The sequence below is a fragment of the Carassius carassius genome, chromosome 3 (assembly GCF_963082965.1).
Source record: "Carassius carassius chromosome 3, fCarCar2.1, whole genome shotgun sequence".
Taxonomy (NCBI): domain Eukaryota; kingdom Metazoa; phylum Chordata; class Actinopteri; order Cypriniformes; family Cyprinidae; genus Carassius; species Carassius carassius.
The window spans coordinates 37,425,194-37,445,549 of NC_081757.1; the positions used below are offsets into that span (position 1 = coordinate 37,425,194).

The window sequence follows — 20,356 nt, forward strand, 5'->3', positions numbered from 1 at the left end:
TTTTGATTACTTTTTTTTTTTTTTTTATGGTGTTTTTTTTCTCCATTGAATTTTACATGTTTTTATGCTAGGGTTGTGCCAATGGACAATAGTATCGTATATCGACGATTGTCAGAGATATCGACGAAAGCAGATGTCTCTGTCAGTAGTCAAGACAGTATTAGGCTCATTCTCCTATTAATGTATTAAATAATAATAATAACACACACTATGTGGAGATGAGGTAGAAAGACTTGAGAACCACTATGGATGCTAAGTTCGCTCTGCCGCCTTGTTATTATTTTCATGAACACCGCACTATAATGTGAAGCATGCAAAATACATGGTTTTGGCTGTTACAAAGTCTTCATCCACAAACAGACATACATCGACTGCAGATATAAGGTAATTCATTGCACTTTATCAAGTAATCTGAACGGCCTATATATGTGCACTATTTTAACGAGCCCTCACTAACGGAGTTTAATGTCACAGTTATGTCAGAATGCATCTCATTCATGTTTCTGTGGCAGTGCGTCAGTCCGGAGCGCTGTATGACTGATGCATCAGTTCAATTCAACTTTACTCCAAATATATGAACTTACCCGTTTTGAATACTTTATATTTAACGTGTTCATTTATGTCCAATATTAGTGTTAAACTGATGGACTTCAAAAGAAATATACTATTGATTTTCACCGTTGATTTGATTTTGCAGAACATTTACACTGATAACTTCCGTGCGCAGATGTGGCAGATTTGTCACAGGACGCACGATATGAGAGTTGTGTCCGACTATATATGAACTATTTATCAGTATGTTTGAAAGTATATTTTTTGATTATTTGTGATTCCATAGGCTCTCTCTCACGCACCTGCTCGGTTTAAAACACCAAATAGTTATGCTATGACAAGAACAAAGAGTCTCTCTCTTGCTCAACCCATGCACGATAATATCATGTATCGTCGATCTCATGGGCTGACGATATGACGATCTGAAAAATGGCCATATCGCCCAAAACTATTTTATGCATTGTTCATAAATCATGGTTGAATATCATTGGATCATCTCATTCCTTTTCCTTTTCCATTAAAAGCGACATTAGTGGTAACAAAAAGAAATGCAATAATAATTGACTGAATGATTTTACACAAATTATCAAAATAATAATACTAGTGCATGGCCTCAGAGACAGTTTAAAGGCATAGTTCACTTCCAGTAGTAAAGAAATTAGTTTTTTTAAGGAAAACATTTCAGGAATTTACTCCATATAATGGACTTCTATTGTGGCCACGAGTTTGAACTTCTAAAATGAAGTTAAAATGCAGCTTCAAACGGCTCTAAACGATCCCAGCCGAGGAAGAATCGGCTAGCAAAACAATGTCATTTTCTTTTTTTCTTTTTACAATTTTAATTACTTTTTAACCTCAAACACTCATCTTGTCTGTCTGAAAAGTGCATTCTGGTTTCATGACAGTTAGGGTATGTCAAAAACTCGTATCTAATTTTCTCTTCCAATTTCAAAATCACCCTAAAACGTCCTACATCGCTGTTTTACCTTCTTTCCATGTTCACTTTGTTAACACTGAGTCGGTACTTCTGCATTGATGTAGGACGACTTTGAAGTTGGAGGAGAAATTGACATGGAAGTTTTTTGACATACCCTAACTGTTTCGAACGGGACTGCACAGAACACGCATTTGCAATGCAGAGCTACGCAAAATTAGTATCTGAGGTTAGAAAATATATATACATTTTTATTTTTAATGAAAATGAATGATGGTTTCACAAGATAAGACCCTTCTTCTTTGGCTGGGATCTGCATTGAAACTGCATTTTGGAAGTTCAAACTCACGAGCATCATAGAAGACTGAAGTGCATTAGCTGTAAATTTTTGTTCTGGAAGTGAACTACTCCTTTAAGTAGGTGACAGATCCCTCATAGGAAAATACCACGATGGCCACCAAGTGAACTTTTTCTGCCATGTGAACCAGCATGCCCTATTCATACTGGACTATTTCTGTCTGTTTTCCTGGCTGGGGTCCATCATGGCCCCTGAATGCAGGTAGGGTCAATTCGAGCGCCTGACCGCACAGCTACAGGCTCTTAATTGAATAAACAAGCCTGTGTTCACTCGGTGAGATGATGTGGTGTCAGTGAGCATGCTGTGTGGGCCCTGTTTCCCTGGAGTGAGGCTTAAGTAGCTCAAAACATCACTGGCTCTTAATGAGCTCCACTGTCCAGCAGGGTGCAGGTCAGGAGCTCTCTGTAACAGCCTTCATAAAATAGGCTAGGGACTCCACCTTCATAAAATAGGCTAGGGAGTCCACCTTAAGGGCATGTGCAGATATTCTCCAGAATATATTTTCTGTCAGAGATCAACCAGCTCTTATCTTCCTTGTTTTTGTCTTTTTCTTGCTGTTTTTCTTCAGATGGAGTCTCCGGTCTCCACCCCAGCCCCACCGCCGCTTCACCTCCTCGCCTCTATGGGAAACAGTGACATCGCCTCACCTTGTGAGCAGCTAATGGTGCGAACGCGCTCGGTGGCCGTCAACACATCTGATGTGGCCCTGTCCACTGAGCCAGAGTGCCTGGGACCCTGCGAGCCGGGCACCAGCGTCAACCTGGAGGGCATTGTGTGGCAAGAAACTGAGGACGGTAAGAAAATATACTGCGGTAAGAGCTTGTGATATAAGCTGAGGTAACAGATGTTCAGTAGACAAGACTTTTGATTGAACATTTGAAAAAGTCTGGCCAATGGCCAACGTTGTTAAGAGGAAGAGGCATTCTGATTGACACGTTAAACAGCCAAGCCAGGGATAATAAATACACAAGGGAAAATAAATTAATAATAAATTCCTACATAGTGGTCATGGTTGGTTGTAAAGAAAACAATTGTGTAGATTTCCATAGATCTGAATTTGTGTCCATTCAGAAATATTACATTTTAAGACTTAACTTGAAATACTGTATTTATGCTCATAGATATCTAGTTCACTCCAACAAATTTCTGGATACTAACTTGCCACAGTGATTTGTTGTTCCTCAGAGCTCATTGTATCAACACAGAAACAGAGTTTCCAAGCGGAATGATGAAAAACAAGTCAATCATATTTTGTTGGCATACAAGTAACTTTGTTGTCACAATGTTTGAGTGGATAAAAAGGAGATCCAAACATGAAAAAAAACTGAATTGGGTCAAAGATTCATAGAACTGTTAACACCCCATTTTAGTTGTTCATTAGTTCAAAAAAAAGCAAAGCAATGAAGGAACCAATTAAGAGAAGCAGAAAATGATTTTTGTTTCTTGAATCAAAATGCTATTCACAGAATTAGATGTTTAAAGTGTCCTATTTGTCAACCTCCAGCATGTTTTTCTGATGGAAGAACAACACAGTTACTGAGATGGTCCAGTTTGAAGTCCTGGGGAAACAAAAACTGTTTCGAGTCTGTGTTTGGAACATGATGGGTTCAGGAGTCTGTCTGTTTTGCTAAGCCATCTATTTAAGTTCACATTACTGGTCATTATTCAAGTGAAATTGTTTTGCTATTTATTCAAAGAACTGTCAAGCGCCAATAGTGATCACCTAATAAAAACAGTTACTCACACTTGTGTTTACTGTCAGATCCAATACAGTCGGCACAGCATCGTCTCTTAGTTTCAATCTTTCTGAAAATCCTGCGTCGAATTGTTCCTTGTTTGTAAATGGTAAAATTAAGTAAACCGTAAAATGAAGCAAACAAAGGACCAAGTTCTTACCGACAGGGTCTAGATCTTCATTAAAAATGAAGTTCATTTAGCTCTTTCCTTGCATTTGGATCAGAAATAAGGCAAAGACTTTGTTTTTCAACAGTTTGGCACTGCACAGCGTCGTCTTGTCTTCAGAGACATCTTTATCATTTGGTTTCTGCGTAGACCTGTGCGTTCGCCTCTCTTGGAAACACGCAAATTAGAGGGCAGGGCTAAACAGGCAGTGATGTAGAAGTTGGAGTTGATCTTCTGCGGAGTTGGTGTTAAGCCAAAATTTTACATCATGGAGTTGTAAATTCCACAACCTGTTGTTTTAGCAGACTGGCTCCAAAATAATGTTTTTAGGCTTATGAGAAGGTTTGGAGTTCTGAAACTTACAGGTTGTTTTTAGTGTAATAGCCTCTAATATGTGAAAAGATAAATGAAATGTTCGTATCTTTTAAATAGCATGCCACAGAAAAGTGTTCTTATCTACTACAAATATATATATTTTTTTAATTCATATATTTATAATGCATACATGTATACACAAAAGCATTATAAAGCACCAACACATTTCAAGTGTTCTGAAGCTGTTCCATAGTTCAGTGTGAGGCAAGGATTAATATTGAAGTCATTATTATCAATCAAGTTAACATAAACTTTAATTTCCACTGCGGGTGTCTGTCTTCCTCCGTTCAGCAAACAAACTGTGTCTCGTTCGTTACTACAGTCAAAACGATGAAACTCTCTTCAAGAGCGCACAGTAACTGAGGTTTAAAACTGTTCAAAGAAAAGGCTCAAACTAATGCACAGATTTAATACACTACGTATCAATATCTCTTCCCTTTGTACTAGTGATGTCCGGATCGCGAACTAATCGTTGGATTTAACCGGCTCTTCTTAGTGAACCGGTTGAACCAGTTCACCAAATCGGACTGAATCGTTTTAACCCTCTCCTGTAAGCGTTAATCCACAAATTACTTAAATTATTCACATTTTTAACGTGTCTAACACTCTCTCCGAGTTGAAAAAACTCGGACTCGGAGGGCTGCGCTGCCTGCACACTGTGACTCCGTGTTGTTTCAAGCTCATCATTCTGTGCACAGGATGTGCATAAGCGCTCTGGTGCCTTTTTTATATTTCTATATAAATGTATATACTTTTTTTACATTAATGTATTTTATAGCAATACAAAAACCAATGTGTACAGTTTACCAGATTTTATACGTATTCACTTTTATTTGTAAATAAAGTATTTCACTAGATTTTTATAAAATTATTGTGCACCCGTGATTTTTCACCCCTGATCATTTTCTGCTGAACTATCAACTAAAATAGTTTATAATAGTATTTTTGTCATAGATTATGATTATATATATATATATATATATATATATATATATATATATATATATATATATATATATATATATATATATATATATATATATATATATAATTTTTTTTTTTTTTTTTCATTAAAATGAAGTTTTTTATATGAAGTAGATTGTGTATAACACACAAAAGAGCGATGATCAGGTCAACACAGAGAAGTATAGAAATTCTACATTGATTAAAAAAACTGGTATCTGATTGGATCGGTATTGGCCGATACTCAGAATTTTTCGGATTCGGATCGGTTCTGAGAAAATCATCTTTCAACCTTTAGCAAACCTTTTGGTCCTAATCTATCAAATCTGGTAAGAACAATTGTATTCTGGATGCTTAAATAGAACTATCAATTTTGTAATCTGTATTAAGGAGTGATACAGGTCTATAATTTTGACAGTGATCCCTTTCTTTATTTCCCTTCGGGATTACGGAATTATAGCGGAGGAATTTTACCTTCTTTTATGACCCAGTTGAATGTGTCCCTTAGCAATAGCATCAGTTCTTTATTAAAAATTCTGTACCAGTCTGAAGGGAATCCATCACTTCCTGGTGCTTTGCCTGACTTTAGTTTGCCCATGGCTTGTTGTAATTCCACAGTGGAACAGCAGTTACGCTTTTATTTTATATACCACCAATATCTAATGTATTAAGGAGCTCTAGAACTTTTTTTCTCTCCATTACAGAGGTCTGTTTATATAGTTATTTTTATATATTTATAGTAATTCTTAAAAATGCTTTCAGTATCTTTTGGATCATATTTAATTAGATTTTTTTGGGGGGTTTGCGTAATTTAAAGATTAAAATTAATTTGTTTCTTTCACAGTTTTCCTTGCCTTGAGTCATTCCAGTAACGTTGTGGGGCCATCTGCATCTTCGGAATCCGCCACTTTATATCCTCTATCATGCAGATGTTCTTCCACTTCTTTCGCTTCGTTGTACATTTTTTATTCCATTATCCCGGTGGACCATCATCTTAGTAAATGGGGTCTGAAAGAGTATCCCCGCTTCTTTCAGGATTGTCTTGGCTTTAACATACGACTTGCATTGCTGAACCACAGCCAAAGGGTAATCATGATCGAAGAAAACTCTCCACTCTTTGAGTGTGATTATTTTCTTCTTCACCCCTCGGGGTTTGATCTGCTTTAGGCTTCGGTGCCAGAGCCCTGTGCGCCTGCTGAATTTGACAGTCTGTGTCAATGTTGAGTTCCTTCTGGATGAGTTCTTCAACAAACTGAATAACAGACTCCTTCTCTGCATCCTCTGGCACTCCAAAAATGTGCAAGTTATTCCTTCTGGACCACCACTCGAGGTCAGTCAGTTATTCCATCATCTTTTTGTGTTCTTGTATTAAATCCTGTAGTAGGTTCAGTACCGCAGCTCCCTATTCGCAGAGTACACAGTTCACACCATCCCAGTTGCTCAAAACTTTTGCTCTATACTAATATTAACATATACATAAATATAAATCTAAGCATTAATATATTATATATATATATGTATTTTATAATGAACGCAGTACGCAGTATTAGCACACGTGACATGCCATTCAGGATCTGCGCCCGCTCTCACCTCATGTTTGCGGCTGAATAAAAATGATCATCAAAATTAATGGACAACTAGGCTATATCAGAGAAAAGACATCAGCGCAGTCTGGCGCAGAGAAAAAAAATTATACAAAAGGCCAAGATGATGCCCGTGCATCTCTTTCAGGTAATAACATTCATAATCCTGTGATACTTTTTTGACTGTTGACGTTAGTAATGTGTTTTAATGTCAGTAATAATTTCACCACCACCAACAACGCATCTGACTTAATATTCTAGATTTAAAATGTATTATATAAAAACAATTAGACAATAATGATTAGTTAATTATTATAATCATATGGTTTCATACAAACCATATGGCTAATACAAAATAAACAATTTGCAAATGGCACCAAAGGCCTGATAATTGCTGTTGTTACACTTACAGGATGATCAAATCCTTGTTTAAAATTGACCAAACATTGAATTCAAATGTCCACTTAATTTGACATTTTTGGTCACCTAATTGCAATAGGAATGCCTCAGCCTCTTTAAATGTTTAAACAAAAAACATGTGGACATCACAGCCCTTACCAAAATTAACCATGGTTCTATTATAGTGAAACTGCTTATTTTTATTTTGTGTGATTTCTGAATGCTTGAATCCCGTGGCAGAGAACACATCTCTCAACCACTTTGAGATGTCTTTCCACTGTGCTGCACTCTCTTAAAGACGTTGCAGACGTTGTCCAGATTCTGTTTATTATTATTATTATTATTATTTATTTTAATCCTAGTTAATCATAGCCCACTGCAGAAATGTCAGTGTGTTTTGCTCTCCACATCCTCAGTCTTGATTGTTGAGCATGAAAAGGAAAAATCTCCCTCAAATCCCTAAATGAGAGCATATCTATGCTATGGGTAGGCAGTTGAGTATGTACCGCCCACACTTTGCCTGCTGCCATCCTCCCAGTGCCGCCATATAAAGGGCTGCCTCATCAACATTCAGAGCACATTGGCTGTCTAAGTGTTTTCTATTCCTCTTGCCATGGGCACAGTGTGTCTGATGCACCCTGCTCCTCTGTGGCCACTCTTGTGTGTGTGTGTGTGTTTGTGTGTGAGTGTTTGTGTTTGTGTGTGTGTTTGTGTGTGTGTGTGTGTGTGTGTGTCTGACATGGAGAGGGAATGTAGTTGAAGGGTCAAGAGGGAAAGAAAAACAAGACCGTTTATGTGGCCATTCACAGCCTTGCCCAACCAGTGCCACACTTTCACAACATCAGCTCAATTTATGCAGGATGGCTCCCAAACACAGGGCTCCAATCATCTGCTCTTACACAGGGAACCATTGGTGTGCAGGTGTTTTCTTCACCCTCTCTCACACTTTTTTGGATGGTTCCACTGGTGTGCATTTCTCCTTTTTGATCGGTTATTTTTTCTCATCGGAGTGTTGGACAGATCTGTATCATGGTGACACTTTGTGTGGGTGGAAAGTAGAGCAGCTAGATCCCGTGGCAGAGAACACATCTCTCAACCACTTTGAGATGTCTTTCCACTGTGCTGCACCTTAAAGACGTTGCAGACAGTCCACCCACACTTCCCAAGTCCTATCGCTGCTAATGTGTTGTTTATTTTGGTTTTGAATCTCTATGGCCAATGATCTGCCTTACTGCAGAGTTCAAATACAACTCTAATCAAATCAAATCTGATGATGAAGGTTTTGAGGTTTGTTAAAAGTTATAAATGTGATAGAGTCGACATTGCAGGTTGGTAAATATCTATTGCTGTGTTCAAGTACTCAAGAGTTTTTACGTAATTACGACAACAGGTGTTTTCTAATAACTTAGATCAGAGTCAGATGGTGATGTAGATTTTTTTTTTTACTCCAGAAAAAGATGAATAAATACACATCAGGTGTGTTTTTGCTTCATTTTTATTAAATGTATGAACGTGCTGTAAATTTAACATATTCCCTTATGGTTGTTCAATTCAGTGGTATTTGGTATATGCCAGTTTGTTTTATTTCAAATGGAAAAACAAATTTCTTTTTAACAAATTTACCATTAATACAGATGCTGCATCCATTGCATCCAACATGTTTGCTCACTGACATGACTCGGAAGTTGGGAACGCAGGGCTTAAAACATTTTTTAAGAATTGTACAACTTTGTGGTGACAATCACATGCATTGAATTCTTAAATGCGATCTTTCCAGCATTACTTGAAGGATTGAGGACTCAGTTGGCTTGTTTGGAATCATTACAGTGGCTGCCAGTGCATTTCTTATTTTGGATCGTCCTTATTTAGCGCACCTAATTTAACTCATTAACTTGTTAGAAGACTGCTCTAAGATCCAAAGTGGTTAGAAATGAAACACCTAAAATATGCAGAGCTGCTGGCCTATATCTAGAATCCCCACAATACTGCCATGCTATTTATCTATCACTAATCATAGTGTATGTAGCCTGTAACAGTTCAAACAATAAATCCTAAAGCAATATATTGATTTTCCAGCTTTGTTCAAAACCTGTTTTCTATGTAGGCAATAGGCAGACATGTTCATCTCTAACTCAATTGAACTGAAGATTGCAAGGTTGTATTTCTATAGCATATTATGAATCCGTAATAAAGTCGGACAACAATGGGATCATAGATTTATCTTCTTTAGCTCATCACATGGCTTTCAAGTTGGCATGTACTGGATTAAATAAACTATCAAATACAATTGCCGGGACTTCAATTTATGTAGCAGCTGTACTATGTTATCTCATATTCATTGTTCTCTGAGTGATCAGTCTCCTCTTTGTACCATTTCTGGTTTGAATTTATCTTGGTTCTAAGCCAAGGACCCAGTAGCCTAAAAACAAACAAGCAAAAACAACAAAAATGATTGTGCTTTAAAAATGATTTATTGCACATAGTAATCAATACTTTCACGTAATTAATAAAATACTTTACCGTTCCCCAGACTCAATCCTCCATCTTAGATATGTTAATTCTTTGCATCACATAATTTGTTGCCTCCATTAAAGATGCATTAGTATTTGGCTTAAAGCAAGGCATCTTGTAGGGGAGCATAATTTAGAGTTGCATTTGTGTCAGGAGTGCACCTAGTAAAACAACAAATGTTGCCTAGGAAGCTCGCTGAGCTTTAGAACACAGCATCCATCTTCCATGACTTATTGCAAATGAAGTTGTTGCTGAGTCGCAGTGTCCTCTCACGACTTCCTCAAATCAGCAGTGACGTGCTTTATTTCAGCCAAAGCCCAGTGTGGAAATCTTATCTAGTGTACTGCAACCTTTTATTTGCAGATGGACATATTGACTTGCTCATGTTTCAGCCCAGTCCGTGAATCCCACAATGGTAGGAGGTTAAGGGCAGACAGCTCTCAGTTCATGATGAAACCGTCAGAGGCAGATTGAAGCAATATTTCTAGGCATCACTCTGACACAAATCCCCTCTGCAGGACGCTGGAAGCAGACCAGGGTCGTGTTGGTGTGGCATCTACTCTCACAAGCCGTTCATGCTGATGCCTCCAAATGTCAGCCCTAAATCTTCTGAAAGTTTATTGCTCTTGAAGTAGAGCCCAGAAAGCCCTCACCCACAGACTATGAAGAGTTTGATGCCAGCAAACAGCAAGGCTCATATGCCCGTATCCTGATTCAACCCTCTTTCCAGGGCCACCTCAACAAGTTATTCGATCAATGTGTTGTTTTATTGCCTGAATTAGCTGTTTGTTGGTTTTAAGGTGCCATAGAATGCAAAAATCACTTTTATAAGGTGTTTGAACACAGTTGTGTAGCCGCAGTGTGTGAAAACAACCAGCCTATAATGGTAAAAATCCACCTACTCATTTTTTTATAATCCTAATAAATCAGTCTCTCCACACTAACAGTTCCAGATTTCTCACAACTATGATGTTATAGTCGGGGAACATCCCGCCCATTTGCAAGGCTTTCTTCCCTATTAACATATACACAGCCCTTAAATTGAGAAATAGCAGTCTGCCATTACTGTTTTCTGGCTGTAGCTGCTGGAGATACAATGTCAGTGCCAAAGTGCCATTAAAAGTGTTGTGTGTTGGGATGCACCAACAAACATAGGAGTCTCCATAGGCCACTGAGGACACAGTGGTTACATTTAATTTTCGAAGGACATGTTCCAGAAAAAAACTGAAAGGCCTAAACGTTTGTGCTAACATTTTACGCCAGACTGCCATACAAAAGAGGGCCAATTCAGCGTTGGAGTTGTGCAAAGATTGCTTCTGAAAGAGGGATTGATACCAACGCTTCATGTGCAGACAAAGTAAGCATCACGTCGCATATTTTGTTTTCCAAAAGAGCTTATGGGCTCTCTTTAAGGCTAATGTTGCTAAAGCTACCATTGTCTCTGCTTGTTTGTACTAATGCTGCCTTCACGTGCTACTAGACTACTAGACATTTTCATTTAAAGGGGACAAACACAAAAAAACAGCACGTTTGGGCTCATACCCTAAAAGTGGCAATTTCAGCAAGCTATAAAAAATTATCTGTGGTAATTTGAGATAGAACTTCACATTTACACTCTGGGGACATCAGAGAACAATTTAAAATATTGTATCAGTGCATTCTATGGCACCTTTAAAGGACAACATAGTTAATTTCATCATTACCTTTTCTCTTTGAATTTGCGTACTTGGCTATTCTTGGATTTTGCTCTAATAAAGTGCATCTTAATTCAATCTAACCTGCCTCCTGATGATTTCAGACTCGTGGTTTTTTAAAGAACCCATGTAATCTTAAAACAAGTGCAGCTTTTTTTTTTTTTTCGTGTGGTGATGTATTTCTTATTGAAATTGAATATTTGTGGATGGAAACTCCCTTGTTTTTAAAATATCACTAGGCTTTAGTTGTGTAACATCAGCCATGAACCATCATATTTTCATAATGAACCATATGTTATATTTGTAATTGTTTTATCCTTACTTGATGGGGGGGGGGGGGGGGGGGACTTTAACCAGCCTAAGATATTTTTCTGGTCTTAGTTGGGTTAAGCTGGTCTCCTGTCCAGCTAAAAAAAAAAAAAACAATCATGACAAATCAATGTATATTCACATGTCAAGCTTCTGCTTGTTCCACTTTGGCTACTGAAGGGCATCAGAGGTGAAATACCAGCCATTTAGCCTCATTTAGCCTGGGTTCAGACAGGTGGCCGGAGAAAAGCTAATGACTGCAAGTGAAATAGGAAGGGGCCCCCGCTAATGTGCTCTTCGACTGACCTCCACTGACATTTTTCAAAGGAACGTTCATGAATTCAGCTCTCACATTTGAAGGTCCACACTATGATGTTTGGTGGAAAACAATATTTAGGCGTATTATTTATTTAATAAATAAAAACTATGACTAAAAGACACTCATTCTTAAAAAGCAATATTCTACAGAATAATCTTTTTGTTAATTTAATTTTTATAAAAAAAAAATTAATTTAGTATACTAAGTAGTATAATGAAGTTTCAGTATACTCACAAATTTTTAACAACGTAGAAGCTTGTTTTTAATTTATTAGCGTGACTGAAGCCTTATCAGTGGTACACAATATTATTCTGAATTTCATTGCCTATTAAGGGCATATTATTGTAATGTGTTATTGATTTTGCTTGCTATTATGGTAGTGCAAAATCACAGAATCATCCAGCACTTACCTGTCTGCTCTCTGCAGCGAAACCTCTGAATCACTGCCAGATACAAGCATTTTCATTTGCTTCAGCTGTTTTCACACGATTGTTGAACCATTTGCAGAGGTGGCTCACAGCACTGCAAAGTCAGATGGAGGACACCATCAAACATTTTCCTCCCAAAAACAGCACACTCTGTGCTAGCCTTAGAAAACCTCTGTTTGCAATATTTAAATGGGAATTGTGGAACTGCAAAAACAGTGTTTGGAATATTGGTAATGAGGTGGAGAAGCAACCAGATGAGTAGTGCTCATGACATTATAACTCTACTGTATTACTGTGTCATTGAGTCTCTGTATAGATAATGGAGATATGCTTGCATTATAGTAAGTGTCCTCTTTATGTTTTACAGGTATGTTGGTGGTAAATGTTACTTGGCGGAACAAAACATACGTCGGAACACTTTTGGATTGTACCCGTCATGACTGGGCTCCCCCAAGGCACGTGAAGCGCTTTAAAATATCAAATCAAATATTCCTCCCTAGGTTACTAGTCTCTGCTTGTCAGCCCCCTCTTCTTAGTACCACATTATTAAAAGCTTATTTTTAAAGACACTTGACATCCTTTAATCTAATCTAAATAATACTGCCAAATTATTATTATTATGGTAATTGGGAAAAACTTGACAATCTTTATTTTTCTTTAAGGTTCTGCGAGTCTCCCACAAGTGACCTAGAAATGAGAAATGGACGTGGCCGTGGTAAAAGAATGCGACCCAATAGTAACATCCCAGTCACCGAGAACAGCAACTCGTCTGATAATAAAGGCAGCAACAACAACAAGACCAGAGCAAGTTCCAACAGCAAGGGTCGGCGTGTAAGCCAAAACCCCTCTGAGCGCAGGACTCCGCCCAATAACAACACAGAGGACATAAAGGCTAGTCCCTCCTCAGCCAGTAAGCGCAAGAACAAGCCTGCTTCAGACATGGAGCCCAACTCTAGCTCTGAGGATTCTAAAGGCAACAAGCGTATGCGCACAAATTCAAATGGTGGAGTGACCACCTATGCACTCCCAATTCCCATCATCAAAACTGAGTCCCTTCCTCCTCCTTTAGACCGAACCTGTCCCTCACCTATACTGATTGACTGCCCGCATCCCAATTGCAACAAGAAGTACAAGCACATCAATGGCCTGAAGTACCATCAGGCTCGTGCTCATAATGATGATGATATTAAGTTGGACATGGACGGGGACAGCGAATACGGGGAAGAATCCTCTCTCCACCCAGAGCCAGGAAGTTGCAATGGAGCTTCGATTACACAGAAAGGCTCTCTCTCCCCAGCACGTTCTGTCACACCAAAAGGAAGAGGTTTTGATGCTCAGAGTCCATCCCCATCTCCTGGAAAGTTTGGGTCCAAGTCAAAGAAAAAGAATGGTGATGCTGAAACAGATGTTTGTGGCACACCTATGGAGGGTTGTGAGGACGGGCCTTGCGTCACTGCTGATGAGGCTAGCAATGACGGCATGGATGACAGGAAGTCCAAAAAGCCAAGCAGCAATGTCAAGTCTGACAAGCAGTCCCAGAAGAACATAAAGTCTTCCAGACCCATGGCTCCATCCCTACCTTCTCAGCAGATGTACTCTTTGCAGCCAACACCATTTAGTGGTGGAAGCCCCAGCCATCCTCCAGGGTTGGCCAACATGTTGCAGGGCATCCCCAAGAGTCCCCAGCTAAAAGGCATTCAATCTAAGTTGAGCGTAACTGGGGACTCGTCGCCAATTAATCCAGCTTTGAGCAGCTCCAAGGACAAAAAGAAAAAGGACAAGAAAAAGAAAGATTTGGGCAAGGATGCAGACAGTCCCAAGCTCCCAGGAAAGAGTGGGAAAACTGAAGAGGGGAAAAGCCCATACTCTGAGTCCTCTGACCCAGGAAGCAGGAGTGAGGGTTATCTCAATGGCTCCTCAGACCCTCATCAAAGCCGCCTTGCTAGCATAAAGGCAGAGGCAGATAAGATATACAGCTTCACAGATAATGCTCCCAGTCCATCCATCGGGGTGGCCAGTCGTGTGGATAGCAGTGGACAGCCTCTCACTCCCCTTCACGCCGTCTCCCAGAATGGGGCTGATAGCTCCTCGGTAAAGACAAACAGCCCTGCATACTCTGACATATCTGATGCTGGGGAAGATGGTGAAGGCAAAATGGAAGGGGTCAAAGGTAAAGCAGAAGATCAGTCAGGAAGGGAAGGTGCGAAGAAGGCGCTATTTCCCTCTCAGGCATCCTCTAAGGAATCTGCATATTATGCTAGCTATGACAACTACTACTCCCCCAGTTACACTCACTCTAGCCCTGGCGGTGCCACTGCTAGTGGGCCTCTGCCAGAAGGGCAAGCTTTGAAACTGAAGAAGGAAGATGAGCAAGAATCGCCAGAGGAGAAGATGAAGGTGGACGTGCAGGATGAGCGCAAAGCTGAGGTTGCTTCAAGCCAGCCACACCAGCAGCAAGCCTCTGTCATTCAGCAGCGCTCTAATATGTACATGCAGCCACTCTACTACAACCAATACTACGTTCCCCCATATGGATATTCAGATCAGGTTTATCACAACCACCTCATGAACACTAATCCAACCTACAGGCAGCAGTATGAGGAAAGGCAAAGACTCATATCTGAGCAGCATAGGTCTGCTGAGAAAAAGCCTGACTCAGGAGTAAAGGACAGGGAAGCCTCTCTGAAGGAGGACTGGAAACATAAGGGCCCTGTTCCTCCTGGCCTAACAAAAGCCCCCAGCCTTTCAGACCTGGGAAAGCCACAGGCCCCTGGCAAACAGAGAGACGCTTCCTCCGAACCTGCCAAGTCAGTCATCATCCCTAAAGGGGAGGAGACCAAGCTGCAGTCACAGCCGGCTGAGGGGCTTAAAATGAAGCTCAGTGAAGCTGGCCATCATGGAAAGGATGACTCAAAGGCAAGTGTGGAGTCTGCCAGGCTGGGTATGGAGCAAGCCATGTGGTATAGACAGGTGAGGCAAACGTGATTCTTGAACGACTGCACAGTTTGCAAGCTGGAGAATAATTCACCAAAAAGTTAAAATTTAATAGAAAAACTCAATTTATTAAAGGTAAATTTATTACCTCTCAAAACCTTAACTTTAATGTCTTTCTGTTTTCAGTACCCTGACAGTCAAAGACCACCAGATGAGGACAGAGACCGCGAGCGTGACCGAAAAGGCAAAGATGACAGGCCAAGGCCAAAAGACAGCAGCTCCAGAGAAGATAGTAAAGATGTAACTGATGGTTTGTGTCCTTCCAGCTCTGAGGACCAGCGAAGCGGTGGGAAAGATTCCCGGCCCAATGCTCACATGTCTTTCACCTCCCCATTAGCACAGCACCAACCCTACCTGCATTACATGCATGGATATCCTTTTGGGCAAAGCTACGATCCCAACCATCCTGGATACAGAGGCATGTCCTCTGTCATGATGCACAACTACCCAGGTAAGACTAATAATCACATCTTAGTCGTGATGTTCAGAAAAAAATATTAGCATACTATTCTTAAAAACCAAAGTGCCCACTTACTAGTAAACTTTGTTGTGCAAAAATTGGTTTGCATGAATTGGACAACAACATACTCTATCCAAGTTACATAAAGGATTACATCTTATATTGCATTATTGTGTCAGTAACAGTTACTTAAATATTGCTGCTTGTTAATCTAGTGTTGTTTTTACTCGGGTAACTAGTTATAGACATGTGGCCAGTTTAAATAGCTCCGCAAGAATGTCCTCTTTTGGTTGACTAAAAAAGAAAACTGGCCACTAATGATGATAGTGCCCCTTGTGGCAACACTGAAAATGTGACACATAGTGTCACTGCTTTATTAATTGCATTTTGGAACACAACGATATGTAAATTCCAGCTTGTGTGGCTAGAAGTGTTGGCATTCATGTACTTGTATAAAGCATGTTTTGAGCCTTGTGCATAAAAAGTGCATAATAGCACTCCTTTAAAGTAGAAAACCAGTATGGTCTTCTAATCTTTAGGGTCCTATCTGCCAGCGGGATACCCTTTCTCCCCTTATGGCAGTAAAGTGAGCAGTGGAGAGGAGGGAGAGAAATCTCGCTCCAGCCCCACAGTCAGCATCAAGTCAGCTTCAGAATCCAAAGCCTTGGACATACTACACCAACATGCCAACCAGTACAAGAGCAAATCACCCACTGTTGCCGACAAGCCTTCCCATGAAAGGGAGCGAGGAGGAGGCGACCGAGAACGGGAAAGAGAGAGAGAGAGAGAGAGGGAGAGAGAAATAGATCGACCTCGTTCATCTCCTTCTCAACGCATAATGCCACCCCATCACCACCTAGGCTATTCTCTTGTAGCCGGACAGTACGATCTGTCTTATGCCACAGGTCAGCAGTCTACTACTTTTACACACTCACTTATAAAAAAAATTTTTTTTAATTCAGATGGCTGCACATGATGTCATATTTAATCACAAATTGTTGACAGAAATTCATAATTTAATTACATTAAACTTTTATTTTATAATTATAAAGTAATATTGTGCATTATTACATTATCTTAATATTGACATTCCTATTAATTGTTTTCTGTATTAGACTAATTAGAATTAGATTTTGTTAAAGATTGTTTTGGGGGGTATAATGTGAACCAGGCATCTCTTAATGAGATTTCAAATGCCTTGTCTGATGTGTTTAGGGAAAAAAATAAAAAAATATATTATTGCTCTAAAGCTCTGCCAATTCCACAAAGAAAACTGAGAGTAAACAACATCTTTCCTTAATTTCAGGCCTTTCATCGTCAGCGATTGTTGCCAGTCAGCAAGCCTCAGCCCCTTCCATGTACCCACCAGCACGGAGGTGAGAATGGTAAGAGAAATCAAAGATCAGGGAGAGGAGATTTGGTTTGTGGCCAAACAGAGAGTGAATAACATAAATCGCAGTGAAATATGACCATAGTAGTTGAAAGCATATCCCCATTTCTGCTTTCATATAGAGTAATCTAAAAGCTTTTTTTGATACACAAGCTTATAATTGTTCCACTTGCTTTGAGGCCCTTCTCTCTAAAGGTTTTGTAGACTGCCATCTGTTTTAGAGCATTATGATTATTTAAGGCCCCTTAGATTGAGACTACTAGTGTTTTTAGGAAAGCAACTTCCCTTTAGAAGCCTATAGTGTTCTCTGGTGGAGAAACTTGTAATAACATCAGGAAGATAAAAAGTGATATATTATGAAAACAATGTTTGTATTTATAACATTATATAATTGTTTTCTTAGTTTATGTATATGTGCATATTTAAAGTATAAGACTATATTTGCATTTACAAAAGTTAACGAAATAAGAGATTTCATACCATATTCTTTATTATAACCAGTGTGTTCTTGCGTTTTCTTTCTGTCTTTAGGGAAACCTGATTGTCTCGCCCTTCTTCACAAATAATCATGTGACTGGATCACATGGGGAAGTATATGGAGTTCATTTAGACATCAGTTGAATGGTGTTGCTATAGTTTTTTTGCCGGAATGTGTGGCAGATTGATGTTTTCCTAGTATCTGTACCTCGTACCCCACTACAGACTGTGAGACCAGGTTCAAAGCCATCCTTCCCTGCTCAAAGCCCAGCTGGCCACTGAACTATGCCTGTGAACTAGTGAGGGATGATGAAAAGCAGGGACTGTCATTCCACTCACCCGATGCAGTCTGTGGCTGGACAAGAGGCAAGGGCTCGAGGGGACATAAGAACACAAAGACTGAAAATTGTTTTATCACACTGAGATAACTAAAGTTGTTTCCCTTTTTTATTTTAGTTGACATCCTCACTGAAAAAAAAAAAATCAGTTTGACCCACGGTTTTTAAATTGTTGTTTTCTAGACACCACCAGTGAAAGCTGCAGATATTATCTAGCATTGTCTCATAACTCTTGTCTTTCTGCCAGTGGTTCCTAAAAGGTTCTCATAGCCAAATGCCTCAAGACTGCTCTCTTTTTTCCTTTTTCCATTTCTCTCTTTACTATCATCAGAATGGTTCCTTCTAAATAGCATGACATCAATTTACTTTTAATAATTAATCAAAAAAAAAAGTTCAACTGTACTATGTTCTGGTCACATCATGCTGTTTTTAAGCATTACCATCCAGCCTCTCGTGAACAAGCAAATCAAGGAAAGTGTTTACGACGCATGACTGCCCTCACACAACTGCTTTCAGTGAGACGTTTCACTTCCAGATTCATTTGCGACATATATAATTTCAGCGAGCACTGTTCCGTTACAGTCAGTGGCCGAGGTTTGTTTACTCCAGGGAATTCTCTTCGATTCCACTTGGTTATCCTTCAACTTGAAACCGAATATCCTCATTCCCATCTTGGCTACCTTACCTCATCGCGAACAGAATTTCCGATTTATCGCTATGGTTCTTAAAAAATGGATGTTTGTTAACGTGACAGTTATAGTAAGATCTTTTAGAGAGACGCTTAACGTGCTGGCCGTTTTGCTGCAGCGCTATGGGGTGCGTGACACCAGAGGCCCAGTAGTTTTGTTCTAATTGTTCTGAAGTTCTTGCATGGGGCCGCTCTATCCCTGAACACTTATTGTGGAAGTGCTGTGGTAACTCCAGCGTGTTTTATGAAACCAAGTGAGAGTTTGACCCGAACATGCTATCATAGCCCATCATGCTCTGTGTATTTCATGTGTCGTCCAGCATGGTGTACTAAAGCACTAGAAATGTGACTTTAAACAGTGTCTCCTCAGGCAAAGCAAACTTTGGTTTCGCACCAAACACTGTTGCACACACACTATGTGATGTCTGTATATGATGTACAGAGGAACTCTTTTAAATGCAATCAAGAAACCATCTGATATCTTTTTGTTTTGATATCTGTCGCTAGGGTGTGTTTTTCTTTTCCTCTTCAATGTTGTCCTCTGCTTTACCTTCCATAGCTTCGTATTGGCTTGCTGTCACAATGCTTGCTGGTTTTTAAACATTCACTAGGTCCATTAAACTCTTAAATGAGGCTTGGGAGTCTCTCAATCCAAAATCTCAATTAGACACCGCTCTCCTGATCGCCTGCTGCTGATTTTAGGTCATATTTTCACACGAAGTGATTGGAGCAGGTAGATTTTAACAGGCTCTTTTGGAATGAGAGACGAAAGACAGGTGTTTGGAGGATTACGTTGGCTCATGCACTCCCTCTCGTGTGTAAAGTCACAATGAAAAAAAGCAACAGCAGCAGTAAAGCACCACGGTACACTGAATACTGAGAGAAATGAGCTTTAAGTTACACATCTAATATATTCATCAATATGCCATTTGATATTAGGTACATTGGGATGTTTGAGCCGCACAGAACAACTTTATGAATTGTCTAGAGTTTGGAACATTTTTAATACCATGGTTTTTGGCCGTTAAGAGAGATTCTCAATACAGATCATGAAAATTGTCAGTGCTAATTTCAAATGGTGCTCAGTTGACATGCTGTGATTTGTTGGAAAGGGGATGCAGTGCACTAATGCATTCTTAGCGTCATTTACACGATGAGCTTCATCCCAAGTGTTTCTCAAAAGACAATTTATCCCCAAGTATCAGGCCCTGGTACTTAAAGAATGTTTACATTTTTTTAAATGGCTTTGTTTGGATTTTTTTTATATATATTTTGGCTGTATCACCCAATTCCTCCTGTTCTTTTTTTTTTTTTTTTTGGACTGTTTCTCTTATGTAAAGTGTACATTACCACATTTTTTTTTATACAATACTGTAACTTGCCTTTGTACATTGAGGCAAAAAAAATCAAATAAATCTTTTTATGAGACAATCACATCTGTCCTTGCGTGGCTCTCTTCTTATAATCACTAAAACATCTTTTCATTTTAGATTTGACAAAAATGGTTTTTGTTATCTTATCATTTTATGTATTGCATAAGACCTTTTTCCAGGTAAATGATCATACTGAACACTGTAAGATCCAGTTACCACTAGAGGACACCCACTTCCACTGTATCAATGTTTTTTTGTCTTTTTAAATGTGTTATTTCCGATTATCTATTCATTCCTTCTATATAAATC

The 20,356-nt window shown here is 39.3% G+C and overlaps 1 protein-coding gene across 2 annotated transcripts in view; it reads left to right on the forward strand.

Moving 5' to 3' along the window:
* The window catches only part of LOC132126122 (zinc finger protein 609-like), a 57,695-nt gene extending 37,587 nt beyond the window's left edge, over positions 1–20,108 (forward strand). The window contains exons 3-9 of one of the 2 annotated variants that reach the window (XM_059537185.1): positions 2,413–2,638; positions 12,695–12,782; positions 12,990–15,297; positions 15,448–15,772; positions 16,321–16,686; positions 17,088–17,157; positions 17,703–20,108. In XM_059537185.1, the coding sequence (XP_059393168.1) occupies positions 2,413–2,638; positions 12,695–12,782; positions 12,990–15,297; positions 15,448–15,772; positions 16,321–16,686; positions 17,088–17,157; positions 17,703–17,712 (3,393 nt within the window). In that variant the 3' untranslated portion in view covers positions 17,713–20,108. Of the gene's footprint in view, positions 1–2,412; positions 2,639–12,694; positions 12,783–12,989; positions 15,298–15,447; positions 15,773–16,320; positions 16,687–17,087; positions 17,167–17,702 lie in introns of both variants that reach the window. The other variant, XM_059537194.1, reaches the window with a different exon arrangement.
* The last annotated feature ends 248 nt before the right edge of the window (positions 20,109–20,356 follow it).